This window comes from Malaclemys terrapin, chromosome 1 (assembly GCF_027887155.1).
Source record: "Malaclemys terrapin pileata isolate rMalTer1 chromosome 1, rMalTer1.hap1, whole genome shotgun sequence".
Taxonomy (NCBI): Eukaryota; Metazoa; Chordata; order Testudines; family Emydidae; genus Malaclemys; species Malaclemys terrapin.
In genome coordinates, this window is record NC_071505.1 from 157077982 (window position 1) to 157102236 (window position 24255).

At 42.4% G+C, this 24255-nt stretch overlaps 1 protein-coding gene across 4 annotated transcripts in view; it reads right to left on the reverse strand.

Annotated features, from left to right (window-relative positions):
• Nucleotides 1-24255, reverse strand: part of SENP7 (SUMO specific peptidase 7) — a 91407-nt gene that overhangs the window by 46309 nt on the left and 20843 nt on the right. For 2 of the 4 annotated variants that reach the window (XM_054045133.1, XM_054045129.1), the window contains exons 5-6: nt 16805-17002; nt 15093-15290 (exon numbers count right to left, since the gene is read on the reverse strand). The exons of 1 other annotated variant lie outside the window; for it this stretch is intronic. In XM_054045133.1, coding sequence (XP_053901108.1) covers nt 15093-15290; nt 16805-17002 — 396 coding nt within the window. The remainder of the gene's footprint in view (nt 1-15092; nt 15291-16804; nt 17003-24255) is intronic. One more of the 4 variants, XM_054045137.1, reaches the window with a different exon arrangement.

A 24255-nucleotide genomic window follows, 5' to 3' on the forward strand; every position in this document is an offset into this window, starting at 1 on the left:
TATTGAAGTTAATGGGAGCTGACAAAGCTTAGTACTGTACCAAAAAAGGAGACACCACCTAGCAGGATTGGGACCTGCCAGATGTGGGTGCCTAAATGCATTTCCGACACCAGCAAAAAGGATGGTCACTTTGGACAATAAGCCATATTAATCTATTTTATATTTTCCATGCCAGTTGTCTGCTTCAACCTGAATTTTTTGCGAAAATTTCAGACAAAATAGTTCAGCCATTTCAGAGAATGAAGTGAGGGGAAAATATGTTCATTCGCCTAGGTTAAAAAATTCTGGAGACCTTTTCTTTAAAAAGCATTCCCTTGATTTAGAGCAGTGGCTTGAAATTTGGCACAAGAGTTGCCTTTGAGTCAGGTAAGTGCCTTTTGCTGTCCTTGTGAAAATCCACCCAAATCTGGCCAAGTTAGAAGACCATGAAAAATTATAGTTTGCACATGCTCAGTAGAGACTTCTTATATTCTAGCAGCTAAACTCCTCAAATTCCCTCTGCACCAGTCCAGGGCTGAGCAGGACTGTCTCTGCAACTGCAGCTCTGGATTGCTGCAGGCTGCGCCAGGTCAGGGTCCAGGTACCTGAACTGAGAACAGGGAGACTATTTCTCTGGCTACGTCTACACTGCACACCTCTTGCGGCAGCATGTAAGGGATGTGTAGCTACATGCCAGGCTGCGTTCACTGCAATGTGTAGCTACAAGTATCAGTGAAAGGCTCTGTCAAGGGGGAGGAAAGAGATCTGGCAGCGGGGAGCTGCCAGTTACTTTTCCTGCTGCCTCCTAGCTCCTGGAGTTTTTCTCTGTGGCAAGAAAAGGCTCAAGCAGCAAGGAGCCATTGGAGCCTTTCCTCACTGCCTCCCCTCTGCCAGAGCCTTTCCCTAATGAGGGGGAAAGGCTCTGGCAGTAGGACATTACACTGCATTGTAAATGGAGGAGGCATTGTTTGGGTGCGCAGAGAGCTGTGTAGGGTATATACCCACTGGATTCAGGCATGTCCTTACTTTAATCGCCTAAGCAGTGCTTCATTGTCAACACTTCTATTTATACCTGGGCCAGGGGGCAAACAGTGTATGTACTCTACATGCTGCTGTAAGAAGTGAGCAGTGTAGACGTACCCTCCCTGCTCTCAATGACCTTCCTCCTGGAAGGCAGCATTGAGGAGGAAGCTCCAATTCGAATATAGATAGGATACAATGTGGACAAAGTATGTGTAGGGCAACATATTGGATGAGAGCTGAGGGGAAGGGGAGAATTGGGATTTCCTCAAGAGACTGGGACAAGAAGACACAAACTGGATGAGAGCCCAGAGAGGGTGACTGGGCCTGGGAGCCAATGGGAACAGGAAACATCGGGGTCGCAGGGGTCACGACTAGAGGAAGGGGTAGAGAAAGATGGGATGAGGAGCCATGAAGTGGAGAGAACTGGGATGGGGAATCCAGAGAAGCAAGACATATTTCCTGGGCAAGGAGACTGGATCTGGCAAAGTGAGGAAAATAGACCAGGGTGAGGAACAGACAGGACTGGAACAGGGACAGGTTGGAGGAGAGGAGGCAAAAGAGGTCACTTGTGTGGAATGGATAGAAGAATCTGCGCCCACTGAAGAACACTGGCTCTCAAAGCCTAGAATGGAATCCAAGATTCCCGAACTTCCCGACCTCAGCTGTTAGCAAATATCTGTGATACCCATGGGCAAAGTGTATGTCTCATCCCCGCTAGTGCTGTGCCACAAAGAGGATAACAACTTACTACTGCTATCAGTTACTCCATCAGCTCAAATGGCAGAAGTCTGCATGGTGGTCCGCATGTCAAGAAAGATGTGGAGAAACTGGAGAGGGTCCAGAGAAGAGCAACAAGAATGATTAAAGGTTTTGAGAACATGACCTATGAAGGAAGGTTGAAAGAATTGGGTTTGTTTAGTTTAGAAAAGAGAAGACTGAGAGGGGACATGATAGAAGTTTTCAGGTATCTAAAAGGGTGTCATAAGGAGGAGGGAGAAAACTTGTTCACCGTAGCCGCTAAAGATAGAACAAGAAACAATGGGCTTAAATTGCAGCAAGGGAGGTTTAAGTTGGACAGTAGGAAAAGGTTCCTAACTGTCAGGGTGGTTAAACACTGGAATAAATTGCCTAGGGAGGTTGTGGAATCTCCATCTCTGGAGATATTTAAGAGTAGGTTAGATAAATGTCTATCAGGGATGATGTAGGTCTTCTCGAGGTCCCTTCTAGTCCTAGAATCTATGAAAAGGTTCTACCCCTGCTGATGAACCATACAGGTGTCAATATGATGCCACAATAGAACTTCTGTCTTTTCAGTTGGCTTTTTAAAAAGCTTATGAAATTATGCCCAGGTGCTACGTTAAAAGGACACTGATTTTACAATGTCAAACACTCAAAAGTTAGGGCCAATCTACACTAGAAGTTCTACAGCAGCACAGCTGAACCAATGCAGCTGCACCACTGTAGCATGTCTGATGAAGACACTTTATGCCAACAGGAGAGAGCTCTCCCATCAGCATAAAACCACCTACCCCGAGAGGCGGTAGCTATGTCGGTGGGAGAAGCTCTCCCACCGATATAGCATTGTCCACACCGGCACTTAGGTAGGTGTAGCGTGTGTTGCTCAGGCAGGTGGCTTATTCATACCCAGGTTAATACCAGAGTTAAGGCTCCCTGTGCAATCTTAATTCGCTCCCTTGTGCACATGCATTATATTATCCTTTCATTACATGATCACAATGTTTTTTCCACCTCTGCCTCCTTTAGTGCACAGGATGGACCTGCTCTGGCAATGAATCAGGGTTGTGTAGTGAGGAACACTGCTGTCTGGAGGATCATTGCTTCATTTGCTGTAGATGCTGGAAGGTGTGGAGCGAATGATGCAGTGCATTGCCAGAAAAGAGAGGAGGGACTCGTGGTTAAGGCAGTTGAATGCTACCCTAGGGAACTGGATTCTATCCTTGGCTCTGCCACAGAGTTCCAAGGTGATTCTAGTCAAGTCACTTAAACCAAAGCTTTTACAAGTGGTCATAAGTTGCACATTCCTCATTTTGTGGGTGCCTGACCAGCGATCTTGGGGTCTGATTTGTAGAATTGCTGAGCACTCACAGCTGCAACCGAAGTCAATGGGACCTGTGCTTTGAACATATAAATTACTCTATAATGCTAAGTACTCTAAAAACTTCTGATCCTAGTTGTCTCAAACTGGGCACACAGAGTTAGTGGATACTTTTGACCTTAATCTCGCCATCTCTCTTCTCCATATCTGTAAAATGGGGATACAACTCCCTCATCTCACAGGTGTGTTGTGAAGATAAAATAATGTTTGTGAAGCACTTTCATACTATATCAATGACTGCCATAAAAAAAATCCCATGGAAAAAATAATTCGGTCTTCAGAGCAGAATTGGAATCGCACGCAGTAAGTAAGGCATGCGAGGGCTACACATTGAACTATCAGGATAAAACAAAATATTGAATAGCTGCTCATTGAATAAGTACTGTATGCTGAATGAAGCAGGGGGCCTGTGGAAAAAAATAGTATATGATCATATAATTGAAGACTATCATAATGCATACACACAAAGGGGCCAAATTAAGGTTGCACAGGCAACTTTAATTCTGGCATTTCCTAACTTCTGAGTGCTTGACTTTCCCATCTTACATAATGTTATTTTAACCTGTGTGGGTATGTTGTCTGTCTGTCTGTCAATCACACAGAGTTTCCCATTTTAAGAGACCCTGCAAAAGTCATCAGGAGTTTCTGGTTTAGTTTAGTACCACTAATCAATCTTCCCCAGACATTTGACACACAACATAAACCACACGTTTATATGCAAACAAACAGAAACATTTCCCCTTTACATAAATACAGATAAACTCAGTTCATCTTATTTTCACTGATAGTATAGTACTGATAGTGAATATTACTTTAAAAGGTGACCTGCATGGATATAGGAATAATCAAACAGTTGTGAAAATGTGCTGAATCCTTCAAATAGCCAGGAGGGCTGGTATCCAACACACACAACTTACTTTCCCCAGGTTTCTATACAGCTATGATCTGCCCAGGATCACCATGGTGATGGGTCACCTCTGGAGATGGTCTCAAGGTGTAAGGTAATTCAAAGGGGAGGATTCATGAGTTTGTTTTTGAACACACTGCAAAGCTGCCTCAAGGAATATTTTTTAAAATATTCTTACACCCTGTGGAAAATAAATGAGATTCCTAATATAGTGTTAGAATTACAAATAAAACACAGTTACTTTCAAGGCAAATTGGTGGGTACTTATGGGGCTTAGTTTCTCACTTCTTTTTCCTGTTTACTAATTGTAAAATCTGATTAGCTAGTAGTAAGTAATAATTTTCCAAGTGTGGAATACACTTAAAAATAAGATTTTCACACTGTTGGATGGGGATTAACACATGGAAAACAAATAAATTAGCAATTACCTTATCTATCTTTTATGGGAGTTCCAGAGAATTCATAATATGCTTGCAAATTTCCCATCCCTTCTGTCCCTCTTCTCAAATTCTTTTGTATAACAAATACTAAAATGAGGGAACAGTTAATTGTTCAGCTCTGGGCTATCAGATGACCTGGGAATACTGCAAGTAGCTCACAAAAGGAACTTTGTGATTTGATGAATTCTGGGTGCCTCTGCAGCACCCATCAGATCTCCAAGGGAATGTCTATACTGCACTCAGAGATGTGATTGAAGCACATATAGACATATCCAAATCCAACCTAGCTTTGATCTAGCTAGCTTGAGTACTAATACCAGTCAATGCAGGCTAGCTGCTCCGGTAAACACTTAGGGTCCTGGGTAGGCTTGTACAGCCCATGCTGAAGCATGTGATACTTCAGTGCTATTTGTGCTGTCACTGACTAGGGTTACCATACGTCCGGATTTTCCCGGACATGTCCGGCTTTTGGGGGCTCAAATCCCCGTCCGGGGGGAAATCCCCAAAAGCCGGGCATGTCCAGGAAAATCGGGAGGGCTCTTTGGCCGGGGCCACAGGGCCGGGGGCATGGTGCCGGGCCGGGGTCGCAGTGCCGGTCCGGGGTGGGCGCGGGGCCGGGCGGGGAGCCGGGGGCGCGGTGCCGGTCCGGGGTCCGGGAGCCGGGGGTTCCGCTGGGCCGCGAGGTCCGCGGGCCAGTCCGGGCCCGCGAGCCGGGGGGTCCGCTGGGCCGGGGGGTCCGCGGGGCCGCGAGCCGGGGGGGGGCCGCGGGGTCCGCTGGGGGCCGGCAGTGCTGGGCGGGCCGGGGGTGGTGGGCCGGGGCCGGCCCAGGCTGGAGCCGCCAGGGGGCCAGCCTGGGCTGCGCCTCCTCCCCCCACACCGCCCCTTACCTGCTACAGGCTTCCCGCGACTCAAATGTTCACGGGAAGCAGGGGAGGGGGCGGAGACTTCGGGAGGGGGCGGAGTTGGGGCGGGGGCGTGGGCGGGGCTGGGGGCGGGGCCGGGGCCCCTGGGGGTGTCCACAAAAATATGGTAACCCTATCACTGACTGAATTAAAGCTAGCTTGTGTTTGTCAGTCTGTTTGTTTGTTTTGGTTGTTTGAAGGACCGTGTGCTGTGGCTGGCAGTTGGAAGGTTTGAAAGCTAGAAGCCTCTGGTAAGTGGCTGAGCCTTCATCAGTGGGCGGGGCATTCATACAGGCCAGGGCTTTATAAAGCAGCGCACAAGCGACCAGGGAGCTTTGCGACCAGGGGCTGCTAACAGGGAGTTTCGCAAGAGAGTTAGGAAGGGGGCGAGGGTCCCTTGCCAGTTCCATCTGTTTTCTCTTGATTCCCCTTAATACCTATAAAGCAACTACATTCATAACTTTTTGCTTAAACAACCCTTTCAGCTGACAGGGGGCTGCAGACGGGAGTTTGACAGAGGGAGGCTTACGATGGTTAGGAAGACCCGCAACACCTGTGCCAGCACTGCTACCGTCTCCTCCACCTGTGCCTGTAGCCAGACAGAGTGCCTAAGCATGGATGCCTCTACCCAGATCCTGGTGTGGTTTTGCAAAGACTGTAACTTGCAATTTCCACTTACTGATATCCAGGCTGGGGGGACCATCCAATGTGAGAGGTGCCCGCTGGTGGAATCTCTCAGGCAGCAGGTGGGAGAGCTACAGGAGGAGGTGGCTAGGTTGAGGAGCATCCGTATCCACGAGCAATTCCTCGACAGTGTCCATGTGGAGACAGCTGAGGTAGCTGTCCCAGTACACAGGACTGCTGATACACCACTGGTGGAGAAGGAGATGGCTCAGGGTGGACACTGGCAGCTGGTTACTTCTGGCAGCAGGCAGTGCTCCACCCTTGCTCCGAACCCTCCTGCCATGGTTATAAGTAACCGTTATGCTCTTCTTGATACAGGAAAGAAGGAATCACTCCCTCCAGTAAAGGAGGAGAAGCCTCGTACCCCTAAGGCTGGAAAGTCTGCTACCACCACTGCGAATAGGAAACGTAGGGTAGTGGTGGTCGGAGACTCTCTGCTGAGGGGGACGGAGGCGCCCATCTGTCGCCCTGACATTTCATCTCGGGAGGTATGCTGCCTGCCGGGGGCCCGTATCCGAGACGTTACGGAGGCATTGTCGAGGATTATCCAGCCCTCTGACTACTACCCCATGCTACTCATCCATGTGGGCACAAATGATACTGCGCGGTGTGACACTGAGCGGATCAAGAGTGACTACAGGGCTCTGGGAGTACGGGTGAAGGAGTTTGGAGCGCAGGTGGTATTCTCTTCAATTCTTCCTGTCAAAGGTAGGGGCCCGGGCAGAGACAGATGCATCATGGAGGTGAATGCCTGGCTGCGAAGATGGTGTCGCCAGGAGGGCTTTGGCTTCCTAGACCACGGGATGCTATTTGAGGAAGGACTGCTAGGCAGAGATGGCGTTCACCTTTCGAGGAGAGGAAAGACCCTATTCGGACACAGACTGGCTAACCTAGTGAGGAGGGCTTTAAACTAGGTTCGACGGGGACAGGTGAGCAAAGCCCACAGGTAAGTAGGGAACATGGAGACCGGGGAGATGGGTCGGAAACAAGAGGGAGTGTGGGCTATATTGGCAGAGAGAAAGGAGAGTCAGGACAAAACTGGGAGGAAAGATCAAACCAGTATCTTAGATGCCTATATACAAATGCGAGAAGTATGGGGAATAAGCAGGAAGAACTGGAAGTGCTAATAAATAAATACAACTATGACATTGTTGGCATCACTGAAACTTGGTGGGATGATACACATGATTGGAATGTTGGTGTGGATGGGTACAGCTTGCTCAGGAAGGATAGACAGGGGAAAAAGGGAGGAGGTGTTGCCTTATATATTAAAAATGTACACACTTGGACTGAGGTAGAGATGGACATAGGAGACGGAAGTGTTGAGAGTCTCTGGGTTAGGCTTAAAGGGGCAAAAAACAAGGGAGGTGTCATGCTAGGAGTCTACTACAGGCCACCTAACCAGGTGGAAGAGGTGGATGAGGCTTTTTTCAAGCAACTAACAAAATCATCCAAAGCCCAAGATTTGGTGGTGATGGGGGACTTCAACTATCCGGATATATGTTGGGAAAATAACACAGCGGGGCACAGACTATCCAACAAATTCTTGGACTGCATTGGAGACAACTTTTTATTTCAGAAGGTTGAAAAAGCTACTAGGGGGGAAGCTGTTCTAGACTTGATTTTAACAAATAGGGAGGAACTCGTTGAGAATGTGAAAGTAGAAGGCAGCCTGGGTGAAAGTGATCATGAAATCATAGAGTTTGCAATTCTAACGAAGGGTAGAAGGGAGAACAGCAAAATAGAGACAATGGATTTCAGGAAGGCAGATTTTGGGAACCTCAGAGAGCTGATAGGTAAGGTCCCATGGGAATCAAGACTGAGGGGAAAAACAACTGAGGAGAGTTGGCAGTTTTTCAAAGGGACACTATTAAGGGCCCAAAAGCAAGCTATTCCGCTGGTTAGGAAAGATAGAAAATGTGGCAAAAGACCACCTTGGCTTAACCACGAGATCTTGCACGATCTAAAAAATAAAAAGGAGTCATATAAAAAATGGAAACTAGGACAGATTACAAAGGATGAATATAGGCAAACAACACAGGAATGCAGGGGCAAGATTAGAAAGGCAAAGGCACAAAATGAGCTCAAACTAGCTACGGGAATAAAAGGAAACAAGAAGACTTTTTATCAATACATTAGAAGCAAGAGGAAGACCAAAGACAGGGTAGGCCCACTGCTTAGTGAAGAGGGAGAAACAGTAACAGGAAACTTGGAAATGGCAGAGATGCTTAATGACTTCTTTGTTTCGGTCTTCACCGAGAAGTCTGAAGGAATGCCTAACATAGTGAATGCTAATGGGAAGGGGGTAGGTTTAGCGGATAAAATAAAAAAAGAACAAGTTAAAAATCACTTAGAAAAGTTAGATGCCTGCAAGTCACCCGGGCCTGATGAAATGCATCCTAGAATACTCAAGGAGCTAATAGAGGAGGTATCTGAGCCTCTAGCTATTATCTTTGGAAAGTCATGGGAGACGGGAGAGATTCCAGAAGACTGGAAAAGGGCAAATATAGTGCCCATCTATAAAAAGGGAAATAAAAACAACCCAGGAAACTACAGACCAGTTAGTTTAACTTCTGTGCCAGGGAAGATAATGGAGCAAGTAATTAAGGAAATCATCTGCAAACACTTGGAAGGTGGTAAGGTGATAGGGAACAGCCAGCATGGATTTGTGAAGAACAAATCATGTCAAACCAATCTGATAGCTTTCTTTGATAGGATAACGAGCCTTGTGGATAAGGGTGAAGCGGTGGATGTGGTATACCTAGACTTTAGTAAGGCATTTGATACGGTCTCGCATGATATTCTTATCGATAAACTAGGCAAATACAAATTAGATGGGGCTACTATAAGGTGGGTGCATAACTAGCTGGATAACCGTACTCAGAGTTGTTATTAATGGTTCCCAATCCTGCTGGAAAGGCGTAACGAGTGGGGTTCCGCAGGGGTCTGTTTTGGGACCGGCTCTGTTCAATATCTTCATCAACGACTTAGATATTGGCATAGAAAGTACGCTTATTAAGTTTGCGGATGATACCAAACTAGGAGGGATTGCAACTACTTTGGAGGACAGGGTCATAATTCAAAATGATCTGGACAAATTGGAGAAATGGTCTGAGTTAAACAGGATGAAGTTTAACAAAGACAAATGCAAAGTGCTCCACTTAGGAAGGAAAAATCAATTTCACACATACAGAATGGGAAAAGACTGTCTAGGAAGGAGTACAGCAGAAAGGGATCTAGGGGTTATAGTGGACCACAAGCTAAATATGAGTCAACAGTGTGATGCTGTTGCAAAAAAAGCAAACATGATTCTGGGATGCATTAACAGGTGTGTTGTGAGCAAGACACGAGAAGTCATTCTTCCGCTCTACTCTACTCTGGTTAGGCCTCAGCTGGAGTATTGTGTCCAGTTCTGGGCGCCGCATTTTAAAAAAGATGTGGAGAAATTGGAAAGGGTCCAAAGAAGAGCAACAAGAATGATTAAAGGTCTTGAGAACATGACCTGTGAAGGAAGGCTGAAAGAACTGGGTTTGTTTAGTTTGGAAAAGAGAAGACTGAGAGGGGACATGATAGCAGTTTTCAGGTATCTAAAAGGGTGTCATAAGGAGGAGGGAGAAAACTTGTTCACCTTAGCCTCTAAGGATAGAACCAGAAACAATGGGTTTAAACTGCAGCAAGGGAGGTCTAGGTTGGACATTAGGAAAAAGTTCCTAACAGTCAGGGTGGTTAAACACTGGAATAAATTGCCTAGGGAGGTTGTGGAATCTCCGTCTCTGGAGATATTTAAGAGTAGGTTAGATAAATGTCTATCAGGGATGGTCTAGACAGTATTTGGTCCTGCCATGCGGGCAGGGGACTGGACTCGATGACCTCTCGAGGTCCCTTCCAGTCCTATAATCTATGAATCTATGTATTCAGGAGCTTCAGTCACAACTCTGACTGCAGTGTAGACATACTCCGAAGCAATTAAAAGGGCTCAACATCTAGCGCTATTTACTAATGTTTTCATCTTCTAGTCTAAATTTACTGCTTTTAAAATCCCAACCAGGTTTTTTTAACTGGCTGAAATGGAATTAAGACAAGACAGACGGCTGTGATCAGACTATGATTAGAAGAAATATGTTTTTGTGGAGTGCTAGGTATGTCTATGTAATACTATTGTAGACGAGTTATTAATTCAGGTATAGTAAAACAGGAGGTTTGAGTTATTTTCCTTTAATTCTTATCTGTATCTTCTTGTTAAGGTTACCTGCACATTTATAAACATCTTATTTTGTTACTGTAAATATTCAGTGAATAGATTTCCCATTCTTCATAAGAGTTTCAACTCTGTTTTTAGAATGGTGAGGTGTGTGTGATCATCTGAAGTAATGCTACTTACAACGACAGAGGTCTGATAAAAAGGTACCTCATAAAAATTCTGAGATGCATCTTACTGTAAAAGCATCTTACTGATATGAAAGATTTAAGGTGACAATCTTGAAGCGATAGGAAGACCATCCATTCTGGCGGGCAGATAGGCCAGCTCAGAAAAATCAAATTAAAAATACAGTATCATGAATGCAAACAGACATGCAGGAAAGAATGGGGGGCATTCTGTATTAAAATTTACACCAAAATTTTCCTTGTTAAATTCACACATGGTCACAACACATCTAAAATAGGAAACAGAACTCTGAATAAGGCTTTACACACACACTGATGCATTCTGATTAAATAATAAGCCACTCTGGGTTTGCTCAGCACCATGCGATACCTCTCCACATGGGAATGGGCCACTGGAGCCATGTGGTGGGCCTACATATAGGGGTTGTTGTCAGGAGCTCAGCCTAACTCTCTCATCCCCCTTCACTGAGAGACTGTCAACTCATAGGGTTGCCAGCACACAGTGAACTGCTGCAGCTGTGTCTCAAAAATGGGTTGCAAGAATATTTTATCCTAGATATTATGATGAAACTAACGTAAGGGTTGCTCCCAACTCCCCCGATAATAGACACACACAGTTAGTTACCTAAGTAATATCTTGTATATACAACTGACAAGAAGTTGCAGTTTAAATTACATGTCGGAACTGGAGTGAAAAGCATCACTAATCTGACACCGGAACCGCTAGATTACAAGGCTACTATATACACTGGGCTTAATTCTCCATTGCCTTGCACCTTAAAGCATTCACCCTGGGCAGGTATCGAGACAAAATACGTTATTTATCCAGTAACAGTGTGGGGAAACAGTGGGGTGTATTCAGAAGGTAGGAAGTGATTTAATACAAGTACTTCAGTTTCTGCTTTTTTTCCCCTGAGTGCTACAAGCAATTCTCTAATACCAACCATTTGAAAAGTACCGATGCATTTTTCATCAAATGGGGCCTGATACTGCATCACCTACTCACATGAGAAATCCCATTAACTTCTCATGGGGTGCAGGATCAGGCTCTATCGCCACTTGCAATGGACATCTCTGGCCCTTCTACACGCAGTGGATTAAAATTTCTCCTGCCACTAAAAATTATGCTTCCCTACTACAGACATTGGAGGGCAGATTTTCAGAAGATGGTATCAAAGTCTACACCCACAATTTTAAGTCACTTGGACAAGTATATACCTGATTATACCCACAAATCAGTTATTTACATGTTCAAGTGAATTAAATGGCAGGCATAATAACTGACTGCCCTGTGGAGGCGCAAGAATGGAGAAGCCCAGCTAAGGCCTCCAACATGTATTATTATATACATATTATAAATTCAAATATATATTTATTGGCCCATTATATCCACAGTACAAAACTGGATACTTTTTCTACACCAAAGTCATGCTTCTCATTTATACTGAGTCCCTTATTCACTGCTCTGGTTATGTCAAGGAACCTTAATGAGGATGTACATGTATGTGAACCCACTATAAAGGCCTTGTTACTCTGCCAGAGCTGGGTAAATGAAAATCAGATTCCAAAGGTATCCTGTACAAAACTACCAGGTAGAGTTTGAAGACTAGAATCAAACAGAGCTTGTCTAGAACAGTAACTTCACTAGTAAGATGTTTCAGCATTGCTACTTTTACATCACACATTTTAGACAGACTTCTCAGGTTTGTAAGCAGTCTTATCAGCACTTACCCATCACCATTAAAAGTAACATTTGATTCCAGAAAATTGGTTTCTCCTATTAACATGCCTCATCAAACAGGTCCAACATTTTTACTTAATGCCTGGGGTCAGAGAAGATTATTACAAAATAAACATGAAAAATTAATCCCTCAAGCACCAAAGAAACCCTGCTACAAAGCAAGCTGAGAGAACCAATTACTGAAACACTTAGTTTCAGTGAATGTAACTGGAGAAGATATTGAAAAAACATGTTCATGCTTGGCTTGAATAAACTAATTTTTAAACATAGCACCACCTCCACTCCTATCTAAAAACTTCAGTAGAGGGAGCCTAAAGTTCTTTCATCTCAGTTTAACACACTTCACCTGTCGCTCTGCAGTGTCTTCACAAAGCATGCACTTGCTCATGCGTATTGTGACAGATATGGCAAATTCCTGCAATATCCTAGGCAAACCTTACTGAATTAAGTTTAAGTACTTTAAGAGTTAATTCCATTAAAAATGCAAATTTGATGTATTATTGTGGGATTGTATGTAATGTCTCTAGGGAGGAGACCTGGTTAAGTAAATTCTGGGAAGTGTTACGAGAGCTTCAGAGAGTTATTTGAAACAAAATGACTTTTTAAATTAAGCGAATTTCCCAGGAAATCTCTATGGAAAGATGTATGCCAGTGTAACTCTGTTAGTTATGAAAGTACCTACCTAGACTTTTGAAGGAGAAACACATTGTCTACAAATTACCTATTTCCAGATCAAAGACCCTGGCTCTATAAAGGAGGGACTAAGCTTTTCATGGGTGTGCTTGTTCTGATCTAACAGCTATTATGAACTTGTGAACACAGAAAATCCCCTTGGTGGGGTCTGAAAAACTCTACACCTGCCAGAGCCCTTGTTAAAATTGGGGTGATCGCTGGTATTCTTATTAGCATGCGTATAGGTTCTTTTATTATTTTAATATGTTTTCTCTGTAATGCGTTTGCCTTAAGAATAAACATGTATGTTTAGGAAAAGCTGTATGGTAACTTATACATATGGGCAACTATACTGTTTATAATCTTTGAAGAGAAGGCAAAGCAGCCCTGCTTAGTCAGTCTGATTTGCTGGGGAATTCACAGTGCAGGCTGGGAACTGTGCAGCCTGGAAAAAATCTGGTCAGGAGAGCGAGAGACACACACATGTCTTTGCTCAAGAGATTTGATGGCTGGGAAGCTGGAAGCTTAAGAGTGGGTGCTCTTGCTGGACCACGGGGGGTGGGGGAGGTGGAGAGGGGAATGCAGGTGCAGTTGCCCTGCCTACCCCGTGAACTGTAAAACTGATCAGAACTGGTTACATAATGCAAAGGAGCAAATCAGCTGTTTCAAAACTGAAATGTCTGTACTGCCTTTTCTAATATACTGCTTAAAGTGAAACCTACACAGCAGCTGCCCCTTAGATATTTATCAGTGGGTAGAGAGAGTCCATGCTCACTATTCCATGTATAACTTACCTGTCATCTCTCAGTTCTAAATACAATGAACTATCTACACAATTTCACACACAGTCTGCTCTCTATGAACACACGTAACTGTCATTCCAAATTTATATCCAGTCACACCAGAATACAAATCCCACCATTTCCATGCTAAAGGTGCTGTTGTAAAACATGCATGAGCTGATTTATACGGCCAAGTATGTCACCTGCAAACTAGTGGTTAATATCCAACACACTCAGATTTTTCTTAAGTCTCATCCTGGGGTAAGTAGCAGCAAAGTGGTTTCAGAGCCAAATACTAGCTTGTCAAGCCTCATCCGACTCAGCACTTCACATTGTTTCTTGAAATGATCCTGCCTATAAAGAGACAGTGAAGACTGAAAAAAAAGAAGCGCCTCGATAAAGGAATAATGGGATGCATCTGCCTAATACCATTACATATATGCCTTAAGCTCAAATCAAGTGTTTGTACTGCATGCTAACTTGCAAAATGCTCGTGTTCGCATCAGGATTTTAAGGATGGGGAGGAGGGTCATTAGTGTAACTGCAGTGGCACTGGTGGCTAGCCACCCAAGTACATACTCAGGGGGTCATGTAGGAATGTATGCTGGTGGCTAGCCTGAGCTGCCGTCGCCATACTACTATTTTCAGATGCTAACTTTTGTGGAGCTAGTGCATCTATGTCTAGCTGAGCTGGGAATCGCACCTCCCAGCTGCTGTGTAGTCGTAACCTTTATTTCATTATTTCCCCCTTCTCTTTTATTTTCCTTTGTTCTTGATGCTGTTTTTCTTTTAAGCAGAGAGACGAGCACAGAAGGAGGAGAGACGGAATAGTTCACTTTGCAAATGCAGAATGAAACTTACATTATGTAATCCTAGTCAGCTTCATTTCTACAGCTAATTCCATACATAAAGCATTTCTGTTGTACTGAAGTCTATATAAACATGGAAATAGGAAAAATAGAAAGCTAAAGCAATGAGAGAGGCAGTCCTTGCTGCACACTGATGATGCGGTTGAGACCAGTTGTGGATGATTTAGGAAGAAGAACAGGACTATCATATACAAGTGCTTTGAGCATATGTCAAAGAAAACCTAGAACCAAGATAGCAAATATCACAGCAGCAGACAAGTGACATAATGATTAGTTTTGGACATAATTTCAAACCAACAGTCATATTAAAACCTTGTAATCATATCTACACATAAAACATTGATCTATTCCAAATCTAAGTTCTTTTATTAACAAAAGGTGACCAAGTAATGTCAGATGTAGCAAGAATGAGAATAACGTAATGTTAAAATGATGGGTTGTTGCAAATACTGTATGTTAGTTTGCACTCAGGAAATTCAATTATTGCTTCAAGTCAGATTCTCATAAAAACAGTTTCACAAAAGTTATCTTTTTCATGACAAGTTGTTTCAGAGAGAATAAGGCTAGCAAAATCAATAATGAAGAACATACCTTTTAGATATAAAAGGGCTTTGGTGAGGAGGACTTAATATATGACATGTCTGCAAGTTGGCAACAGATGATGAGGGTGGTTGACCTGATAGCAACTTGTCAGCATCAGATAAATTAGCATCTGTTATAAGCTGTCTCTTTATGTATTTTCTTCCAATTTTCATCCTCAGGACATTCTTCAAAATAACTTTGGGTTGCCTGCCATACATATAACAATAAATGATAAATGCTGCACTGAAATCTAGATAAAGAAACTTTTAGTTGAATTCATGTAACTTAGTGGCTTGGAAACACCAAATATCATTACTACTAACAAAAGTACCATTTTGTTCATGGTCCTTTACCGACATAAGACAAGATCTCTCCACCAAGAAGCTTACAATCTACGTCAGGCAGCTAACACAAAGAACAATGACAACAGACCATGGGTAGGAAGTTGGGTAGTCAAGAGGAGACAAGGGGGAAAACCGACGTAACTTTAGTTCAGCGACAGTATGTTAGCATATTGTTGCATTTAGACTGCCTTTGACATCTCAACTGAGGATTTATCATTCCCTGTTCACATAAAATTTATCTCAGAATAACGTCCATGCAAAATCTCAACACTGATAGAATTGCAGAGTGATCTTAAAAATTCTCCTAGGAACTGGAAGTCTCCAATAAAACAAATCTTATGGTCAATCACTCTGATTCACTCGTTCCTCTAGCCATCAGCTGGCAAACAGTATATATGTAAAGCATGTAACGGACTCTGTAATTAATTCTGGCCATTTGTCACAAATCCCAGGTGTCACTCTGACATATATCAGGAGATTGTGAGGCTGAGAAGAACATCTACATGTGTCAGAAGAGATGAGCACCAAAAATAGGTCAATCAAAAACATCAAGAGATGACAAAATGCATTTTATCAGTGGTTCAAATGTACAAGACTATCAAAGTATTTAACATGTGTGATCACAGTCAATTTGCTATTTCAGGTTGCTAATAGCTCTCTTCCCTCAAACTCTGGTGCTTATGCTCTGCAGTTCCCATTGTGATTTCTTTCAGATGATTATGATGATGTACAGCCACAGCCTTTTCTGAATTTGGTATGAATGATGCTGTCTCCTAGCTATGCTCTATAAACACCTCCCTCTGTCTTCTCTCTCTGTGAATTGATCCACCTGGGTCACTTTCCAGCATAGCATGTTGTGGTGTCTGATGTCTTTCTTTCCACTCCTGTTCTGCTGAGAGGTACAAAGTCCTTTTTAAGGGAGCCTTGGTGTTTGCAGAGCAGCTGTCCATTTGCCAGAGCTGACACACAGGTGGTCTGTGATGAGAAGTATGACTTGGAAGAGAGTCAAAATCAGATCCAGAAGAACAATCAGAAGAGGAAAGAACTGTAGACAGTTAGATGTGAATGTGTTTTCTTTTCACCGGAGTGATGAAAAGCACCCATCTCAGAGAGTCCAATAAGCTGGACCAGAATTAATCAAGCTCTAGACACCAGCTCATCAGAAATCCCACAAGACTGTGGCTGGTACACACTCAAATTATATGATCCAAAGTGAGTCACAAGAGTAGGGCTTGTGATCAAGACAACAGGTAACATCTACAATGTAATAAGGAATACTTTCCCATAAAAAACAATTGCAAGCAAATTATTATGATTTTTAGTCAAATGAAGCAAAGATCCAGGACGTTAAGACTTAATCAGTATTGAACAACATACCTTTTGGATATAAAAAGGCTTTGGAGAGGAGGATTTAATATTTGCAATATCTCTAGGCTGGCAACGGATGATGAGGGTGGTCGATCAGATTGCAACTTGTCAACATCAGATAAATTAGCATCAGTTTTAAGCTGGCTCTGTGTGTATTTTCTTCCTATTTCTGTCCTCAGGACATTCGTCAACATAACTTTGGGTTGCCTGCCATACAGACAATAAGACATAATAAATATAGTGCTGAAGTCTAGCGAAGGTACATGAATTCAACAAAGTTTCTTTAAGAACTCTGTAGTCCCTGCAATAACACTTTTCATCTTGGCTAGAGGTATATTTGCTCAGCTGATGACTTGCAAAACTGCTCTTTGTACAGATGGAGAGTCAAGACTGATTATCTTGGGTCACAGCATCCCTTTCAGGATTTTGCATTCTGGCATCAGTGACTAGCCCAAACACACGTACATGTACGGGGGTAAATTTTTAGTGCAGCAAAATCTCCACACATGCTGTATCACCTCTATTAAAGTTCACAGAACTGGTGCTATCAGAGCCTCAAACTGCACTGAAACTGTAGATCTGAGCATCTTCAAGACAGACTGTACCAAAGGGCGAAAACAGGGGGTCATACTGTGGCAACACTTTAAGGACGATAAGGCATTTAGCGGCTCATGCACTGATTCAAAATGAGATTTTTCAAGAAAATTATGCTATTACCATAGCCAAATATTTTGTCAGATTATCACCTTGATTTTTATATCCCAATATTAAAAGTTACTGGTCATCTACCTTTGAGAAATTGTATGTAATTATAAATTACAAGGTCAGTTCAAGTTGCTTACATGAGTTGTGCTACATGACAAAGTTTCTTGACACCATAAATGACTGTTTCTTGGGAGCAACTAGTCCTGGAACCCACAGGAGGAGAGGCAATTATTGATTTAGTCCTAAGTGGAGCACAGTATCTGAATATGGGTGAATATAGCTGAACCACTTGGTAACAGCAACCATAATATAATAATTTTAAACAGCCCAGGGGGGGAGGGGTGCACCACAGCAGCTCACCTCAATAGCAATTAATTTCAGAAAGGGGAACTACACAAAAATAAGGAAGCTAGTTAAACAGAAATTAAAAGTTACAGACCCAAAAGTAAAATTTCCTGCAAGCTGCATGGAAACTTTTTAAAAACACCACAATAGAAGCTCAAATTAAATGTATACCCCCCCCAAATCAAAAAACATACTGTAGTAAGAGGACCAAAAAAGTGCTATCATAGCTAAACAAATTAAAAGAAGCCATTAGATGGGGGGAAAAAAAGCACCCTTTAAAAACTGGAAGTTAAATCCTATTGAGGAAAATAGAAAGGAGCATAAACTCTGGCAAAATCAAGTTTAAAAGTATAATTAGGCAGGCCGAAAAAGAATTTGAAGAGCAACTAGCCAAAGACTTAAAAAGTAACAGCAAATTTTTTTTTAAAGTACATCAGAAGCAGGAAGCCTGCTAAACAATCAGTAGGGCCACTGGACAATCAAGGTGCTAAAGGAGCACTCGAAGAGAAGGGCATTGTGGAGAAACTAAATTAATTCTGTGTATTAGTCTTCACTGCAGAGGATGTGCGAGAGATTCCCACACCTGAGACATTCTTTTTAGGTGACAAATATGAGCAACTGTCCCAGATTGAGGTGCCAGTGGTTTTGGAACAAATTGATAAATTAAACAGTAATAAGTCTCCAGGCCCAGATGGTATTCACCCAAGACTTCTGAAGGAACTCAAATATGAAATTGCAGAACTACTAACTGATGTATGTAACCTATCATTTAAATCAACCTCTATGCCAGATGACTGGCGGATAACTAATGTAACACCAATTTTTTTTAAAAAGGCTCCAGAGGCAATCATGCAATTACAGGCCAGAAAGCCTAACTTCAGAACCACGCAAATTGGTTGAAACTATAACAAAGACACAGAGATGAACATGATATGTTGGGGAAGAGTCAACATGGCTTTTGCAAAGGGAAATCATGCCTCACTAATCTACTAGAATCTTTGAGAGGGTCAACAAACATATGGACAAGGGTGATCCAATGGATATAGTCTACTTAGACTTTCAGAAAGCCTTGGACAACGTCCCTACCCAAAGGCTCTTAAAGCAAAGTAAGCAGTCATGGGGTAAGAGGGAAAGTCATGGATCAGTAACTGTTTAAATGATAGGAATAAATGGCAAGTTTCCACAATGGAGAGAGGTAAATACTGATGTCCCCCGGCTCTGTATTTGGACCAGTATTGTTCAACATAGTCATAAATGATCTCGAAAAATGGGTAAACAGTGAGGTAGCAAAATTTGCAGATGATACAAAACTACTCAAGATAGTTAAGTACAAAGAAGATTGTGAAGAGTTACAAAGGGATCTCACAAAACTGGGTGACTGGACAACAAAATGGCAAATGAAAATCAATGTTGATAAATGCAAAGTAATGCACATTGGAAAACATAATCCCAACTATACAAACAAAATGATGGGGGTCTAAATTAGCTGTTATGACTCAAGAAATGGATCTTGGAGTCACTGTGGATAGTTCTTTGAAAACATCCACTCAGTATGCAGCAGCAGTCAAAAAAAGTTAACAATGTTAGGAGACATTAGGAAAGGGATAAATAACACAGAAAATATCATAATGCCTCTATATAAATCCATGGTACGCTCACATCTGGAATACTGTATGCAGATCCAGTCACCCCATCTCAAAAAAGATAGATTGGAATTGGAAAAGGTACAGAGTTCGACAACAAAAATGATTAGAGGTATGGAACAGCTTCTGTATGAGGAGAGATTAAAAAGACTGGGACTTTTCAGCTTAGAAAAGAGGTGACTAAGGGGGGATATAATAGAGGTCTATAAAAATCTTGACTGGTGTGAAGAAAGCAAATGAAGTGTTATTTACTCCTTCACATAACGCAAGAAATAGGAATCACTCAATTAAATTAATAGGCAGCAGGTTAAAAAAAAAAAAAAGGAAGGAAGTACTTCTTCACACAATGCACAGTCAACCTGTGGACCTCTTTGTCAGGGGATGTCATGAAGGCATAACAGGGATCAAAAAAGAACAAGATAAGTTCATGGAGGATAGGTCCATCAATGGCTATTAGCCAGGATGATCAGGGATGCAATGCCATGCTCTGAATGTCCCTAGTCTCTGTTTGCCAGAAGCTGGGAATGGATGACAGGGGATGGATCCCTTGATGATTACCTGTTCTGTTCATTCCCTCTAAAGCACCTGACATCAGCCACTGTCAGAAGACAAGATACTGGGCTAGATGGACCATTGGTCTGACCCCAGTATGGCCATTCTTATGTGCTGCATTTGCTCTGCTAGATGAGACTGAAGTCTCTTTTGCACTGAATTGGTTCTGCAGCAAGGAATGCAAAACAGCAACTTCGCTTAAGCCGCTTTAGTGATATATTTGCTATATGGTTTGTCATGTATAGATGGAACAATACTTTTTTTTTTTAAACGGATAACAGTTAAGCTTGATTGTACAAAGAGGTTGATCTTGAGAGGATGGTGAAAGACACATCTTGATCTTAAGAGACTTGCATGGCAGAAATTGCTTCTATGGAGATTGTATATATAAAGTGAGAAAGATGAAGACTAAAGAATTATACATACTATGGGAGGAATTGCTTTTATATAAAGAGAAACATATTTGTGCAAGTGAGAGGTATGTGCCAGGCAGATACTATGAGGCTCAGAGAAGGTGTGAATGTAAGAACCCATATGGAGTCAGACCAAAGGTCCATCTAGCCCAGTATCCTGTCTCTTGACAGTGGCCAATGCCAGGTGCTTCAGAGGGAATGAAAAAAAAAAAACAGGTAATCATCAAGTGATCCCTCCCCTGTTGCCCATTCCCAGCTTCTGGCAAACAGAGACTCAGGACACCATCCTGCTGATATAAAAAGAGCCCATGTATTTCCTCCCCCTGCTCCAAGATAGGTGCCCTATATACCAGTTTAGGATGCAGATAACCAACACTGCATTCGGAAACTTTAGCAACAAACAAGCATCCACACTAATCTTGCCGACCAGGAGCAAGGAATCATTTCCCAGGTAAGCTTGTCAGTAACCGATTACAGGAGTTAAGTCTTTGTGATAAAGCAGTCACTACTTCACCCAATCCTGACATATATTTCAATGAAATGCTTACAATGCCAGGCTAACAGGAAAACATTACACACCTTTTTCAAGAAACTCAGGTATTTCTACAAAAAAATTTCCCAAAGAACTAAGCGGACAAGAATCAAAAGCTTGAACAATAAAAGCTCCCATCCTACATACTCCAGAGCAAGTGCTGCTAAATGGATGCCAGTGAAGTCTGGTTCCAAGTCCTGATACCTGCCTCTGAAAGAGTTGTATCCCTTCTGTAAAAAAACTATTTTTAAAAGCCTCATATATGCTTTAAGGAAAAATTAAGTTAATTGATCTGGTACACAAATAGTAAAGTGAACTTTACAGCACAGATAGTAATAATAAATTGTGCTATTTCATCACAGGATCTGAAAGTGGTTTATGACAATTAATAACGAAAGAGGAGTAAGTGGTTTGAAAATGGGATTAGGAATCAAGAACTCCCTCTGTGACCTTGGGGAAGTTGCTTGACCATATTCAGTCTTATTTTACCCATAAGTAAAATAGGAATACAATGTACTTGCTTCATTGGGGTATTGTGAAGATTACTTAGTGGTTGTGGTGTATTCTAAGTATTAAACCACAGCACTCTTATTAAATTCGTATTTTCCCCATTTTATAGACGAATAGGCATAGGGAGGTCAAGTGAATTAATTAAGATCACACATGTTTGCTGGGAAGAAAAGCTAGGAATCTTTGTTTCATCCTGCTGCTCACATCTCTACACCAGAGTCCCTCCCTGGATAACCTCAAAATCCTACAAGATACACACCTGCTTAATGATGAGTCCACATGTACAATTACATTTTGAGACCTAACAATTATCCAGTTTTTAATCCATTTAATGTGTGCCATGTTGATTTTTATTGTTCTAGTTCTCAAAATGTCATGTAATATCAAGTCAAATGCCCTACATAAGTCTAATTATATTACATGAGCCAATCTTGTAAACTCACCAAAAAAAGATATCAAGTTAGTTTGACAGGATCAATTTCCCATAAACCCATGGTAATTGGTATTTATAATTACCCTCCTGAATTCTTTATTAATCAAGTCCCATATCAGCATTCCATTATTTTGTCTTGGATCGATGTCAGGCTGACAAGCTAATAATTACCCTGGTCATCCCGCTTATCCTTTTTAAACATTGGACAGTATGTTTATTAGCTTTCTTCTAGTCTTCTGGAATTTCCCCAGTGTTCCAAGACTTATTGAAAAATCAACATTAAGAGCCTTGAAAGCTCCTTGGTCAGCTTTTAAAAAAACTGGACGCAAGTTATCTGGATCTGCTGATTTAAAAATGTCTAACTTTAGTAGCTACTCTTTAACAGCCTCCTGAGTTACTACTGGAATGGAAAGCATTTCATTATCATCGTAAGACAGGACTACATTTTCTGGCTTTCTTCCCAAATACAATACAGAAATATTTATTGAACACTTCTGCCTTTTCTGCATAATTACTGACAATTCTGCCATTTCCATTTAACAATGGACCTATACCATTGTTAAGATTTCTTTTGTTCCTAACATACTTTAAAAACTGCTTACTGTCCTTAACTCTGCTAGCCACAGCTTTCTCCTTGTGTTCTGTTGCTTCCCGTATCAAATTTCTACATTTCTAGCTACTAGTTTATATTCATTGCTATCAACTTCCCCTTTCTTCCATTTGTTTTATGTAAAATCTGCTTTCACTTCCTGTCATGGGTTGTACCTCAAGGGCTCCCCCATGGGTCTCTCTCTCTCATCCCAGACATCCCTCTCTGGCTGTAGATATCACTGTAGCACTGGTTTGGAGTGAAGAATGCAGTCTCCCAGCTGTAAATCTTAGCGAGACAACTCCCCACCTTCTGGGTTTAACCACACTCAAAAAAAAAAAAAGGAAAAGGCAAACAAAATAATCCTGCAACCTACACAACAGTCTGGGCTCACCCTGCTGTTCCTCGCAAGGAAAAAAGCAAATAGTCTATATGAAGGAGGCTGGGTTCCTATCTTCTTGGGTATCTGAGAAGCCCAGGCTGAGCTTCCTGGGCTCTAATGAAAAGAAAAGTAAAGTTAAGTCTCTCTCTTTACCTCTCCAGAGGATCCAACCAGCAGCGGATTTTCAGCAGCTTTCTGGGTAAGCAGCCTCTGTTCTGTGGGGCTACTTTAGCTCCACTTCCTTCTGAGTGCCACACTCGGCTGGGCTTGGTCCTCCCTTTTAAGGAGCCATTTCTCTCGGTGTGCAACAGGCCAGGTGCACCAGGTCAGGGCTAACTGAGCCCAGAGGAGCTCTTTACCCCCCCACCCCCGACCAGAGTGGGATCCTGTCCCACCAAACTTTTCCTTTAAGCCAGGTTGTTGTTTTTGCTTTTTATTGCCTTCTTTCTCAATTATGGCATTTTAGGCATTTAGTAAAATATTCCTAAACAGTTCCCAATTGACATTTACAACTTTCTATTTAAATTCTTTCTCCAGCTGATTTGGCCCATAATTGTTATCAGCTTTATGAAACTGGCCCTTTAAAGAACCAAATATATATTACTACCTTGGACTTTATTCTGTTTGCACACAACAAATGTAATTAAGTCATAAATCACTTGCATCACTAAGCAATCACCAATTCTGCGTTCAATTTCTGTCTGTCACGATGAGGTCTAATACAGAATTCCCCTGGGTTGGAGCAACTTGTCAAGTTAGGAAATTGTCCTCTATAATTTTTAAAAAGTCCCAGGACATGTTAGTATTGCCAGCATGCCGGAGGTCTGACGTATCACTCAGGAAATAAACAACGCCATTTTTAACATGGAGTGCTAGTCCGCCTCCCCTTTTGCCTACTTCATCCTTCCTAAATTCCATTTATTTTAACATTTCCATTATAAGAATCTTCTCAACAGGTTTATATACCAGCAACTAGGTCAAGATTATACTCTTAAATACGCAACTCCTCTCATTTATTATCCAGCATCCTAGCACCGGTGAATATGCAATTAAAGAATTTCTTATTGTATCCCTTGATTAATTTTGTTCTCAATATCTCAATTTTCTATACCGGGGTCAGCAACGTTGGCACGCCGCTCACCAGGGTAAACACCCTAGCGGGCCAGGCCAGTTTATTTACCTGCTGACGTGGCAGGTTCAGCCGATCGCGGCCCCCACTCGCTGCGGTTTGCCGTCCCGGGCCAATGGGGGTGGTGGGAAGCCGCGGCCAGCACAACCCTCGGCCCGTGCTGCTTCCCGCGATCGGGACCGCGATCGGCCGAACCTGCCGCATCAGCAGATAAATAAATTGGCCCG